This window comes from Pseudomyrmex gracilis, unplaced genomic scaffold (genome assembly GCF_002006095.1).
Source record: "Pseudomyrmex gracilis isolate BER0280 unplaced genomic scaffold, ASM200609v1 scaffold_146, whole genome shotgun sequence".
NCBI lineage: Eukaryota > Metazoa > Arthropoda > Insecta > Hymenoptera > Formicidae > Pseudomyrmex > Pseudomyrmex gracilis.
This window is the reverse complement of record NW_018020730.1, coordinates 277,097-292,435: the sequence shown is the minus strand read 5'-3', so window position 1 is coordinate 292,435 and position 15,339 is coordinate 277,097. Positions and strand designations below refer to the sequence as shown.

Sequence of the window (15,339 nt, the reverse complement as noted above, 5' to 3'; positions counted from 1 at the left end):
TTTAATACGTGATCGTACACTACCGCGAATGTATATCTTCCGATCGCCTATTAATTAACAAGTTCGACAGATTGCGCGGATACTCGAATGTATATCTCCCGATCACTATTAATTAACGAGTCCGACAGATTGCGCGGATATTCTTGAACATAAAATAAAAAACAAAAAATGGCCGACCTCACGTTAATCAAAATTGACGGTTAAATCCTCCGTCGTTGTTATTAATCGTGAGTTCGATCAAGTTTCGACGGACTTAGAGAGAAACTCCAAGTGGATTAATATCTTAAGGCGTGTCATAAGGTACGAAACAACAAGGGAGCGAAGAATTTGCATTCTGATGCCGGCTGGGCGTCCAAGTTTCCGGCATCCGCGCATTAGATAAACAGTAGCCTGTGTATAGTGAGTGGCCCTAGTGGGGCTGTCTTGACACGTAGCTAATTGCGTTTTCCAGGTGCAGACTTTGGGGAGTTCGGAAAACCAGTCACTTTAACGAGAACCGGCGAGAAACATCGCGAGAGACGGACGGATGCTTGTGAGAAACGATTCCGTAGTGTGAGTAACACGAACGTTATTTTAATTTCCCAGCGTAAACTTTCAAGTTCTTTTATCTCTGCGAAAAATATCGCGCGCGATCGAAGATATCTAGGGATTTGCTAGAAAGGAAGGCGTGTTGTCGGAGGGGCTGGCATTAAATTTCATTTGCATTTCGAAGATTAATACCACCTGCACCTGGCGGTGTGTGCGGTGCGCGCGCGGAACGATCGATTATTTCGGGCTCGTAAATTCCCGACCTTAAGCAGAGAAGTGCGCGCAGAGCGAGGGAGAGCAACGCAGTTAATTTTACAAATAGATTGCGCCAGTATAACTCCGTAAATCCCGCACTTACTTTCCAACATCTGCGTCAGATTACGCGCTAGAATATTAAAGCTTCTCGTCGCCGAGCTCTTCCTTTTGGCATCCCCATCGCGACTCCTAAGTCGACTTGACCGCCTAAGTTCTGACGTAGAAATCACTACGTATTTGGGGGAACGGGAAATGCGGTGTGTAACACGATGGGGGGGCGCGTGGTGTGTGCAACAGTAGCAGCAGCGCGTTAACGACTACAAGAAACGACAGCTCGAATCCTCGACGGGAGAGAGTTGTATGGCGATGGCCCTTTCGCGTTTCGTAAACATCGTAAATTGCGAATCATTGGAAGTGACAGGCAGACGGCCTGACTGTTCACGAAGAATTCCGACGTCGCGACGTTGATAGCCCTTAACTTTGCGCATGCTAATGCGACATCCAGCGGTGAAGGAGAGAGAGAGAGAGAGAGGGGGCGGCCGCCCTGACAACGTCGCACAGCTACTCTTCCATCGCTCTCGCGGACGGAACAATGAATATCCGGGAGAAACAATAGCACGGAAAAGCCCGTACAACGAGCGAAATCGTACCTTGTTAGGGAAATTTTAAGCGGCCAGTGATATCATATCGTTTCTTCGACGTTGATCTTTAGACAGATCGACGTTATCGAAGCAACAAAAAGCATAATAACGAAGCGCAACAAAAAAAAAAACCATTATATTTCTTCGTAAAAAGTTAAGAGAAATATTTTCAAACTTCGTTGTTCTTATTATTACACAACATTGCATCTATCGCGTTTCCTTAATTATGTACGGAAACATCTTCGCGCGACGAGATATATTTTTTCATTTTTTCGACAGATCTCAAAAATGATCCACTAATTGAACGGACTGGGCCTGAAATTTACGCGACTTTAAAATCGAATATCTCCGCGAAAAACCAATATTTTTTCAATTTTATTTTTTTTGAATCAAAAGTTTTTGAACAATCCCGCGTCGATAAAAAAAAACAAATTGAAAAAATCTCTAGTAGTTTCGAAGATACAAGAGTTTAGAAAAAAAAAAAAAAAAAACAATTTTTATTAGAGACACCGGTTTGCAATTTTTGAGTGGGTCTAGGAGACCCATGTCTGTCCGCGAAGATTAGCACAAACTGCGGAATTTCAATAATCCAATTTAATCAATGCTGCGCGGCGAGCAGTGATTTATCTAAATAAAAGTTGATAAAGTTTTAGGTAATTAATTATCACTTCGATAGTAATCTCACAGAAATTCACATTGAAGCGCACGACTGTTGTACGTAAATGTTTCGTCGCGTCAATAGTTCGAAGTTTATCATTGAAAGTCGTTATCTCTGTTTGAAAGAGAATGTTAAATTTGTCTAACATTTGTACGAATCTGGGAAAACCACCCAGTAGCGAGAGAAATTTAGATAAACAAAATGTTTCCGAGCGTATAGGAGAAAATTATGAAATATCGCAAACCCACCGCGCCGGAACATCCGAAGCCGATAACATTATGCATGCTCGCATTATACGCGTATCGGTCGCGACCTGCTTACCGTAAAATGGTCGTTACGCATATACTGCATTGTTACGGGTTGAGGAACGTATCGTCTGCGTCCGTATATTGTTTACGGTCGGTGACGGTGCGCAGGCGGAGAGAGAGAAAGAGAGAAAGGAGAGAGAGAGAGAGAGAGCAGCAGCTATAGATGCAAGCAGCCAGCGGTTGGATGCTGTGCACGCGTGTACGGAAAAATAATGTTGACCATTTCCATAAAGTTCATCGCTGTGCCATGCTCACCCGCCAGAGAAGACACGATACCCGCCTGCCATCACGGGACGCTATCTGAGTACGAACTCGAACTAGGAGGGAGTCAAGGCGGTGGAAGAGGATGAAAGGGGAAGAAGAAAAGGTAGAGAAGGAGGAGGAAGGTCTGAAATAACAGTCGAGTGTACTCGACGATGTAGCGTGCAGAATGTGGAGAAACGCGCGCTATCGTTTTTCCCACGTACCTGCCAAAAGTTTATCTCGAGTTACGGGAAAAAAAGAGTAAGATATCGTCGAAGAAAACTTATTGAGAGAAAAGAGCGGAATCAAATGTCTCTCCGGTGCACTCTGTCCTAACTTTTTCACACTGCTTTAATCCCGTCCTCTCCCATCTTTCTCGCTTTAATTTTTCCCATTACGGGCGCGATATCATTCAGACGATCGGCTAGCGGGAGGATAATCGTTCGACAGTTTTGATTGCGCGATAGACCATTTAGATCGCTTTGGAATCAGTGGTGGAGTGACACCAAAGAGAGAGAGAGAGAGAGAGAGAATTCCAATGTTTTATGTTATGATAAAAAACAAATATAAAAAGGAAACGTTTTTGTCAAAAGAATTGAAAAGAAGTTGTTTTGATAACTAGTTTAAGTTTGCTTGATGATAGAGAACGAGGGTGTATTGTTATTGTCCCTGTTGCAAAACTGAATTGAAATCGCGAACAAAGCTCACTAGATGTTACGAACTGAAGCATAATTGGCTAAATAAGCGCGTAAGCCCGCGGCTTAACTTGCGCTCAAGAACTCGTTTCGCATTTACGCGCTTCGCTCGCTAGGCTCCGTTGTAGAAAGGTCTTCGGAATTTCGGAATTGCAGCAGAACGCTCAAGTATACGCGGTGTCTCGTACTTATTCGCGAATCAATTTGAAAGCCGATTTTCTCTTAACGATAATTTAATTACCCGTATTTCTAACCAACTTTCATTAGAGCGCGCTCTGAAGAGACCTTAATTCCACATATTAAAGTTGTATTAGAGTAAATTCTTTCCTTTTTATCAAATTTGAAACGAGGAACGCGGTTCTTTCATCTCTGTGTTAGATCAAAACTGAATGTAACAACGCGAACGGTTAAACGCAATTTTACGCAATAATGTCGTTCATAATTGATCATAAGAATCACGTATGGGAAAATTATCTGCTCTCGGTATGTATAAAATACAAAGCTGATCGGGCAAATTGGTATTTCGTGAAAGGAAGTGTGTGGGAAATCTGGGAACACCCTATCGATACCGCACAACTCGAGACTGCGACCGCAGCAAGCGTCTCGTGCATTCGTGCGCATATATCTGAAATTGGTGAAATTGACGCGCCTGGCACTTGGGGGGCAGTGTAAATATTATGCATATCGCGGTACATACGGAGAGAAGACCATCCAGGGTGGAGGGGCGGGGAGGGGGAAGGCAGAGAAAAGGGGGAGAGCGAGGAGAATGCGCCCGGATGGGGTATCGACCGTCCTCCCTCGTTTCGACGACACGAGGGACCGAAGTTCTCTGTCGGCACTTAAGTGCGCTAATAACCGGAGTGCTCTCGCGTTCCATTTGGGAATGCCGTCGTTCCACCCGACAAATAGTATCCATTCTTTCTTCCTCTCTCTTTTTTTTGTTGTTGCAGTTTTTCTCGCTGGCGTAACGTGGGTTGCGAGAAAACGCGCGCGACGATATCGTTGTCCGCAATGTGTAAAGTATCATTCAGGGAGCAATTTTTCAACCGTCGATTCGCTCACTTCGTCACTTTCGAAACATTTCAATGAGCGTGTAGATGCCTCACACAAATCTCCTCCCACAACAATCGACATAACAGACGATATCAATACATCTCAATCGAGTAACTTCTTTTTGAGTAACGATAAATTGACAATTTGTTATTAATATTGGGGGGGTTTTTGAGAAGCAAGAACGTTATTTTTGAAGCGTGTGTTATATTCCACACAATAAACCGAATACTCGAGCAGCAGAGAAAATTAGAGAGTTTCATACTCGGCGAAGGGGAATACGATTGTAATATTATCTGACCCGCGAGAACCTAACCTAACCCATCTGATCTCACGTCGAAAACTCGATCTCGCTGACTCTGAGAGAGTGGCAAGTGCTCGAAATGCACAAGTAACGACGCGATTTCCGCTCGGAAATGTCTGATCCCGTCCTTCGTTTCCGCGGTCCGACGACAGATATTGCAATAAACGCCATTATCCTTAATTACCCCCGTATGGCATAACATAACAGTTAAACACTACACACAACTGCGACAAACGCAAGTGGGGGTTAATAGCTTTGTGTGCAAAGTTGAAAATTAGACGCGCGCGATAGAAAGTCCACTTATGAGTGCGTTCTCATATTAAAGTTGGAAGTGCGTATCAGTGTACCTACGATTTGTTTCCCGTTGTTTCTGTTCAAAAAAAAAACCCGAGTCGCATCACTTTTCGACAAGCAAAAAAAAAACACAAACTGACGAAACTTGAATGTTGTAGAAAATCTTCAAATAACACGATATTACTTAGAAAGATTAACTCTTTTCCGTTAACGAATTAGTTTCGGCAAAACGCGGGCCATAGTGGAGGATGAAGTTTTTCGCTAAACGGGCCAAAATGACATTTCTTTTTTTTTTCATGTTTAGCCCGTGATCGGACACCTCTTACTCGTTATTACACAGGATTAATCTCGAATAGAGTTTATATCTCGAGAAAAATGAAAAACACAAAAAACTCAATTAGTTACTCTGTTCAATTAGTTTTGCATTTTTCGAATAGCGATCGTGCCTCGCGTCGCTCATATTCTCACTTCATTCGTGAATGGAGGATCATAAATACGAATGCGGGATTGTCTCGAGTAAATCAACTTGGCATTAACTGTGAGCGCTGTCGCAGCTGTAGTTTGAGGAAATGAAATTCGCTCGTTAATAAGTGTTGTACGTGGTAATTAAAGTCATGCTCGCGCGTCGACGTGATGCGAATATATTATGAACATGCGAGTTCACCGGATTATATTCCAGTGTATATGTATACCTATTATATAAAAGTAAACGCGCACAGAGCGCTCATCACGTATATAAAAATTAATTGAACGCGGTCGTGAGTGTCTTTTGCACTTGGATGTATATCACGAATTCTCCCCTTTGCAACTGCTCCAGAGATTACCTTCAGGCTCGTAAAAATCACGACAAGAAGCAATTCGAATCCGTTGTGTATCGCGCGAGATATAAAACTGCACGTGACCACGAAAGATTGCAAAAAAGTTTTATCTGCCAAACTTCACGACGTTTTAAACAGCTGTCTATAAATTCAATATTTTGCGGTGTGTAAAAACGAAAATAACAAAGTTCTTCGTAATTAGTTTTTTAATGTGTTCTCAATATGAAATATTATAGTATCTTGTAACACATTTTCTATAAAATATTCCATGTCGCAAAAAATGCAGAATCTTTTTTTTCCTCAAAGTGATAAAACATTTAAACTGTTCGCGAACAAAACCGTTGATCAAACCTATAGAATTTTATGTCTAGATGTTAACTTTGCACATTCCCTCTCTCGTTTCCTCTCTCTCTCTCTCTCTCTCTCTCTCTCTCTCTCTCTCTTGACGTTATTCGAGGCCTTTATTTCTTTTCGCTATCGGACCGAGCTGGGTCACGTTTGCAATTTACAGGCCACAAAAACCGTAGTCGTCCCGCAACGACCGTACTGTCCCTTTATTTCCGCAGTAACCTCGCCAGTGAGAACGTCTTCAAGCTGTCCGAAGTACGAGATAAACTCGGCACCGAAAATGCGACTATCTTCGATTTTGCGCGATCTAGTCGCGTTGCTACAGTGTTCGTCGCTGTTTAAAATATGACATGGTTGCGCGGTGTGCCATTTGGCCGGGCTCCTAAATGTTATCAGCACGTATACGCGCACATGTGACCGAGTTAGCAACACATATTGTCGTATGTACTGGTCCGGTGCATACGATCAGGACCGATGTAACACGTCGCCGATATGCGCGAAATAAGCGCGCAACTCAGAAAAATGAAGAAGACAAAACTAAAAAAATAATATAAATTTGTTGTAAAAAAAAATAATAATTAAATAGATATGTGAAGTGATAAATATAAAATGCTAACGTTTAGTTCTTTCTCGAGAGATGTGCAGATTCTTTGATAAAAAAAAAATAAAAAAAATAAAAAAAGTAAAAAAAAACAATAATAAAATCACCCCGATTGAATAAATTCTTATAAAAATGTCGAAGAAAGAAAACTGTCTATTTCGATCTAATTTCGAACCTTCTACGTTAAACAGGTGCTAGAAATTGTGGTATCGGTACTGCAACGCGTTCACAAGTGTTTTCGAAGGCTGGTGCCAAGGTCGGAATTCCTGTACTGCCGTAACGAGAGGCTCGCACATATTGGGTTAGGTTAGGTTAGGTTAGTCACGAACACTATCAAGGACTTTTTTATTAGTTCAGGATAGGAAATTTTTTCGCGTCACACTCGTCGCGGTATATAAATTATACCGCATCTTCGCATCAACATTCAGAGCCAATATGCGAACCGTGTAAGGAAACAGACTCGAGTGATTCACGATACGGGCGATGAAACGCGCGATTAGTTTAGCTCCGAAGGGGAAGAGAGACGAGATGAAGTTAATGTGTCGAGAGAAGACGCGCGCGATATATTCGGAATCTACGTATACGAACGCACGTCAGTGGAACGTGGCGTTTCTCGTGGAAAGACTGCAACCTTCACAGACGCGCGGAAGAAAACGACGAGCGGTTGTTATCGAATGTGCGGGCGGCGGCATGTCTTCGCAAGACGCGCTATCCGATTTCGCGTTCGGATTGGCAGCTTCGGCGCCGATATTGTGTACCCGGGGAAATTGACTGCGGATCGCGAGGAAGAAAGAGAGAGAGAGAGAGAGGCTGTTTGCCGACGACATTTCAGGGAAAGACGCGTGACGCGATCAATCGATCGGGTTGCGTTGCGATTATTCCGCGGTATGGCGGCCTATAGGCGTGGTATTATCGAGTTATAAGCGGATGTTCACACCTGCAATTAACCAAATGACACAAGTTTGTTACGTGTAATACGATCTACCGATCGAATTATAACGATTATAGGAGTCAATTATCGGCAGATCGCGATTATCGACGCTGCGCCACACAATGTGAAAAACAAGATAAATCTAATAAAAAAAAAATACAGAAATGGTATGTGAGCGAGAGTTTATATAGGAGCGACGAACAATCGAATACGTTTCTCTTTCTCGCAATCTCAGGAAGATCCAGTGTTTGCGCGTATGACCATTTGTCACTCTATTCCGAACGGCCTTTTTACCTGCGCGCGTTTTAACGGGGATTTTTGCAATAATATGAACGCGAGAGAAGGACGAACGCGCGAGCGTGGCTGAGCGAATAAAAGATTCAAGCTCTGGATAAGAGATGGCGATTTGAAAACGAGAGAAAAAAGAGAAGAAAAGAGAGAGAGAAAAAGTATAGCGAGGTGAATTTCCCCGAGGCTACGGCCTGTTCGAGCGTTGCCAGCGAAATTGGCTTCGTAAAGTCGATCGCCCCGCGGAATGTTCATACCGTTGTGTCGGCAAGTTTCCACCACCGAATTTATAATCCCACGTGTGAGAGCTTTCAAACGTGACAGTCGACAGTAGCCGGGCAATATGTGCGAGAAAAAAAGACTACAACGAACTCTTTGTAAAGAATACATCGCACGTGATAAAGCCGCGCCGAGGGTTCTTTTGTCGTCTACTGCGATTTCCGTTCTCATTACGTTCGCGAATAACTTTCGACGTCATTGATCATGCAACCGGCTGGAAAGGATTGTATCATTGCTATAATTATGATCAATATCGAGATTTCGATGCTGTGCAGCAAAGCGAACACTTTTGTTGACGAAATTTTACGTTTATTCCGTCGTAGTGGTTTTAACAAGAGTTTTTTCATATTTCTTGTTATTTTCATTCAAAAAAAAAAACAGACTTTACATCTTGTTAGATATTCCACAATTTTCATGTTATTTTCGACATGTACATATGTCGCTTGCGTCGCATTAGTCACGTTGAAGGATGTTATATTTTTAATCTCGAAGAAAGAACCCAGAGCGTATAGAGAGCAAAGATCGATGAATCTCGCAGGCGCATTTATCATCACGTAGAAAAATAAGAGACGACAGGTTGAGCCTAGCGTGGTTTGCATTAAGAATTGCAAGAAATCGATCATATGTCGACAACTGCGAACAGATGGCGGATTCCATCAGAACGAAAGATTACACTTCTCTTTCACGATTTTGGTCGTCATCGGTGTTTCACATTTCCAGAAAACTGGCGCCAGTTATATTCCGTTACTCGCAATTAAAATACGGCGTCCGAAACGAGAGAAAATATTATTTCAATTTTCACCAAAAAATATTATCTCAAACTCGCATCTCCATTATGTCATCCAATGCCGGATGAGTATCATGGAAAACAGACTCCGAATCAAAGATAAAATATTATTAATAATTATAATAGAGAATACTCTCGGGCGCTCTGAAGTTTGTAAACAAACTTTATAAAATATTATCTTAATGTTTTTTATCACGCGCGCGCGCGCGCGCACGTACGTACGCAAACGGATGACAACTCGTAAAATAAATATAAGAGATACACGCGCGTAATTCACCTTCTTTTTTGCTTGTAAATGACGGCAAACGACGCGAAGTATATATTCTCGAACCATCCGTTTTGTCTAACTCGCGGTTTCCCCGACCGTTGTTATCATAAAGCCAAAGAGACTGTTTTCGTTTCCTTCTTTGTCTTTCCACTTGGGTCATCTTGAAGAAACTTCCGGTCAGAGAGGAAGAGAGAGAGAGTTTTCTAACTTTGGAACAGTTCTAGTTGTTGTATTACGAGCACTAAACGAAAACTCGAACAGGTGCACAAGAGTCTTTCTGTCTTCTCTTCTTTTGTTGTAAGTGCTCTTCGGTATAAATGCGCCATGTTCTAAAAATGATTTATGTAGCAATAAATATATAAACGTAATGTATTTTTTCAAGGTACGAACACACAGTAGTGCAACGTACAAGTAACGAAAGTCCGCTTGTTCAGTATTTCATTATGAGTGCAAAACAACAATGAAAAAGTTCATAACTTAAACATAACGTTTTGAATTTCGACGCAAACTTCAAGTCTTTCTTTAAAAGTCAATAATAAGATTTGTCACGATTAAAAAAAAAATGAAGAGACAAATTCATTTTGCAAAAGTTCGTTACGTGTAATACGTAAAAAGTTTTATTCTATCGAATTCCTGTTTATCGCATAACGCAAGTTATACGATAAATCACAAACACACGGAATATGTATGAAAGTTTTTGTTTCGAAATTTCATTATGTCGCAAACGACGACCGGTCGTGTTTTTCTCATCGAAATAAAAGACAAGAAAAAGCGAAATATATGCACGCGTCTTTCGTCTCTGGGTGTCAAGCAAAAGGTCGCTTTACCGTTCGTAAACATCTCAGCGTGGAAGGGACAGTTAAAATGAGAAACAGGGAAGAAATGGTTATCGCGTGACACAACGCTCCTATAGAAATTAAAATTTTGACAGGCAGCGCGATAACAAAAAAAAAAAAAAATAAACTAGCTCGCGGTTAATTCAATCGTAAACTAATTGACGTGTTCCCGTCATTTTGTGCAACAACCTCACAAATAATACTCGTAATAAATTGTAGATAAATGCACAAACAACTGAATATATATTGGAGTTAGTGAAACAATTATAACAACGCGCAAATTCGCGCGAAATACAAAAGCATTGAAAAACGATTTTACAAACGCCGATTTTATTTATCGCGAAATAGGTTGACATCTGTTCCAGAGGCAAATAGCAATGACATCCATATCGTGGTATTAAGGTTTTTTTTCTCTCGCGTTTCCTACGTGCGCCGATTTATTCGAACTTTACTTCGGTACGTGATATCGGTTTTTTGAGAAAATAGCGTTAGGATAAACCGGAGATACTATTCTTGTAACTGGCAATCTCATGGAAACTTTCGGAGCTATAGTACGAAACGCGTTTCTCCGCTTGTATTACTATCACTTGTCCTTTCTGACATCTCGCCCTTGGGTTTCGGCTTTGATGGTCCATGTGATCGGACGACGAGTCCATTAGATACTATCATGAACAATATCACATTGTCCCTTTAATGGTCGAAAAAGCGATACCAGACTCGCCAAATTTCACGTACACGTAAACTCGGTTTTCGCAAGTTTCGGACACGGTGCGTGTAACGGTCAAATCGATCGAACAAAATAGGTCAAATTTCTCATCGTTGTTTCGAAGAAACAAATAAAAACGAACAATTCGTCTTTATTTTTAAAATCAACTAGTAATAATAAGCTGAAATATTATTGTATGATAAATTGTGAAGTTACGTGATCTCGAGATTATATCAAGCAGAACTTTTCTAGAACACATAAATAGTCTAGATGTCACTTATGTAAAAACATTTATACGATCTTGCATTAACTTTAAATCGCTTTGTGAACAGAAACATACGAGTCGTGAAATCGTTTCATTAACGCGACGATATCGGATTTACTTAATCATACCGAGGGGTGCTCGAGATCGATTCGCGAGAAATGCCAATTTTCGTTTTGCTCTATTGTTTGAACGGTATTGGAACGAAGGATAGCTTTCCACAAACTGCGATAACAGTCATAAAGTAAAGTACCGCCCGCCGGCAAATATTTACGAGTTTTGGCACGAGCCGATCGCATACCGAGCTCGCAAATCATAAAATGTTTTACCAAAGTGAAACAATTCTCTTAAACAATACCAAAGTAATATTATATAGATATACAATTTTACATACGTTAAAGTTAATGTTTTTCGACGTGTATCGATAAAATCATGCTATTTTTTTTCTATATACAAAATTGTCTCAATTCTATCAAATAATTTGATTAATAATTGAATCTGTCAAATCAATTTTCCATTTTCGCGTTCACATCCAGAATGACGAGATCAATGTTGACAGCTGAGAAAATCACGGGGAAAGAAATAAGAAATCGAATTGCCGCAATCGTGTGTGTGTGTGTGTGTGTGTGCGAATGATAGGTGAAGAGAAAAAACGTGAAGAGCCAATATGAGCGCATCGCGTTGGATTAACTAATCGCGCTTCCGCGTTAAAGCGAGAGAGAAGCACCTTTGGAATTATTGAGCCCGGCTCCGTCCGATCGATATATACCTCCTTTCGTCGTCGTAAAGTGTGCAGATGATGAAAAGCATACCTTCGTGCACTACCCTTTGTTAAGAGCTCTTTCTCTCTCTCTCTCTTTCTCTCTCCCTCTCTCTCTCTCTCTCTCTTTCTCTCTCTCTCTCTTTCTCTCTCTCTCAAGTTCTTCTCTTTTCAAGAATGCCTGAAGCGGCGTCTTCGGCGACACAACGGGCGTGCGTCCTTCTCCACCGGCGGCAAGTGCAGTTTTCGCCGCCTTTGATAAAACAGAGCCCGGGGATCTCGCGCGCGATACCGTGAACTGATAACCGTCCGTCGATTGATATATTACGCGCTGTAGTAATAAAAGGCTGCCATCGCGGGGTCGGAGATATCGCGATGTCTATCTTCTTCACGACTCTCGCCGTCTGGTTCACGTAATAATCGAAGATAACGACGCGATTTTTCACGCTGCGATAACCCGGTTTTATAAGATGCCGCAATCTGGGTTATCGTTAACTAAATGCGAAACGACGAGAATAACAAGGACGGAACGTTCGAAGAATACTGTCGTTGTCATCTTCACACTTTACAGAATTGCTTTATATTTAACTTCTTCTACGTACTATGTAAGCTTTTTGAAAGGTTTATCCGCAGCAATGTTTATTCATTATTTTCCACTTCGTAGAACACGTATCGTTTTTTTTTTTTGGTAAAATTGGCGATCATTGCGATAGTAAATCATGTGAAGTGACGGTCAAAGGTCATTTTATCGGTAAATTTTCTTTGCGCGCGTGTGGCGCAACATTCTTCAGACTTTACGTTAAAAAAAAAAAAAAAAAAAAAAAAAAAAAAAAAAAAAAAAAAAACCGATAAAAGTTATGCGTCATTCTTTGTATATTATCACAACGGTTTCTTGTTAAAATTATCAATTCATTTACGTCTTCACGTTGCGTTTGAGCGAATTATCGCATCAATTAGCATTATCCAACTACGTGCGTGGATATGTATCATCGAAAATTTGTTATTTCGACACACATTTATACAATTTAATAGCCGTATATATGTAACCACAGCCGATCTATCTCATTGTAGTGCCGTCGGTATGGTAGGAGACTCCGCTAATACTTCCTTGCTAACAATCAGTGCTAACGGACAAGATACGACGGAGAGTCAAGATTTAATTAGTCCGCAACGAGACGAGAACAACCATCACCGCTGTAACGTCAGAAATGCTTCCAAGGAGCGACAGGAAGACCGGAGCAGCGCGCTGCTATCAGATTTCGATGAAGTTATTGATTATTACATCGATTATTACGGACTGGTCCAGAACTGGTTCTCCAGGATTTGCAGTAAGTTTTTTTGTACATGTGTCTTTTTCCTTTTGTTTTTTTTAACAGATTCCACACTTCGTCGAAGAAAATGCGAATTAACAACGATAATCTGATATGATAATTTAAAAAAATTTTTTTTTTTTTTCATGAAACAATTTTAATTTCGAATGATATATCCGATGACACATTCTGTGTTCTAAAATTTCCTCAACTTGAGACGATTGTAATCGTGGTAACTCTCGAACGAGAAACGAGATTTAGTACGTAATTCTTAGCGTGGAATTGATTTCCACGGCGTCGTATTGCTTTGCACTCGTATTTCACGACGCGCTTATCGCGCCGAAGAACACGTACGAGCAAGAACGATAATGTGAAAAAAGACTACAAATGAGATAGTATATAACAAGCACATAATAATCGTTTTTTCGATAGTTAGAACAACGATATTCGAACAGTTACATTTTAATTATTGAATTTAATACAATACGCTCACACGTTATCAAAAAACAACAACAACTATTGCAGCTTTTGCTAATGAGTCTTCAATTCTGATGACTCGTTAACGACAAGTTCCGTTACTGGATTTATTACGTTTGACTTTACAATATGGATTTCTATTTATATTATCGACGGAGAGCATCGGATTCGCATCAAATTCATGACAGATGTTCTTCTGAATGTATCTGTGATTGATTAAATATTATATGTTACACTAATGTCTTTCTTCTTTTATTACATGTCGAGCGTTGTTGTGTGATCAAGGTTTGTTTTACTAATTTACTCTTTCAGGGCTTGAATATTATGTCATTTATATGTTCGCAGTATAGCTTTGGATATAAAAATGTTAACCTAAAGGTAAGGTGCACTTCTCATGCGAGTTTTCTTGTAACACACTTCGTATTTTTGCGCTCAAATTATTCACAATTTATTTTTGCGCTACTTTAAATTTATTAGTTTTTGTGTTGATTAATATTTTCAATTTTATACTTTTTTATTATTATTCTACATATCTATATTCCAAATATCATAGTCAGATTATTTCCGACTCTTTCTTTTGTCGTTTTGGCGACTACTCCACGACTTAAAATAACCTAATAACTTGTTAAGAAATATTAATTTCGCTGTTTATAAAAATCTAATGCCGCAAAAGGATGATCGTTTATTTAATTCTTGCTTTTTTATCAGCAAGAATTGGTAAGTCACACTGTTGTGTGTGCTTGAATTTGTAGTGGTTGTTACAAGTTGTGAGGTTTTAGCTGTGTGTAGAAACTCGGTAAATTGCACGAACAGACTGCTTTGATTTACAATAATTTATACGACATATATTTTGAACGATGTAATAACAATATATCGTATATACATATGCAAAGATATATATATAATTTTTATCTACAAAATATAGTTTTTCTCATTGTCTCTTCATATCGTCAAAAGTTTATTTAGAAAACATAAAAATTTGTAGATAATCTAACGATTAGATAAACTTATCTAGTGTTTATGTGTATTTATATACTTTAAGTATTATTTGTATATGTCTTTTATCTCAGATTTTTATATTTTTCAATAAAAAATTGTGTCTTACATATATACATGAAAGTATTCGAATTATACTTACATGTGTGGTGTATATATATCTCATAACTTCCATGTATATAACATGCTGAATATTTGACATTATACTATTTCTTGTTTTTTTTATATGCATGTAGCATCTCTGCATCCCTTTCTCTAAAAATAATTTAGACCATGGGACACGTTATATTTTATAGATACATATATGTATATATATGTACACGCTCCTCTATTTATAAAATATATTATAGCAGAGGTACTAGAAATATTAAGAAAGATAAGCCAGAGAATTCAAACATTAATGTGAACATATATATCAAAGTTCGCATTAATCAAACAGACAACAATAAAGTTAAAAACGATTTTGATGATATCTTTATTATTACTCATATTTTATCGAAGAAGTGCCATCTGTTACTCTCTATCACGTGATTGTGACGATTACATTATGTGATCGTGACGCAATCACGTCAATAAAAATTAATGAAAACAATTTGAAAAATAATCCGAGTTTCGAATCAACAATTTTACGTCTATTGCAGTTTGCACGTAACGCACAACAAAGTTTGTATGAACATCATGATGTAAAAGATTAAT

The 15,339-nt window shown here is 39.6% G+C and overlaps 1 protein-coding gene across 2 annotated transcripts in view; it reads left to right on the top strand.

The window, feature by feature from the left end:
* The window catches only part of LOC109857139 (growth factor receptor-bound protein 14-like), a 305,311-nt gene that overhangs the window by 41,637 nt on the left and 248,335 nt on the right, over positions 1–15,339 (top strand). Inside the window, exons 2-3 of one of the 2 annotated variants that reach the window (XM_020433171.1) lie at positions 452–552; positions 12,932–13,188. In XM_020433171.1, coding sequence (XP_020288760.1) covers positions 527–552; positions 12,932–13,188 — 283 coding nt within the window. In that variant the 5' untranslated portion in view covers positions 452–526. The remainder of the gene's footprint in view (positions 1–451; positions 553–12,931; positions 13,189–15,339) is intronic. The other variant, XM_020433172.1, reaches the window with a different exon arrangement.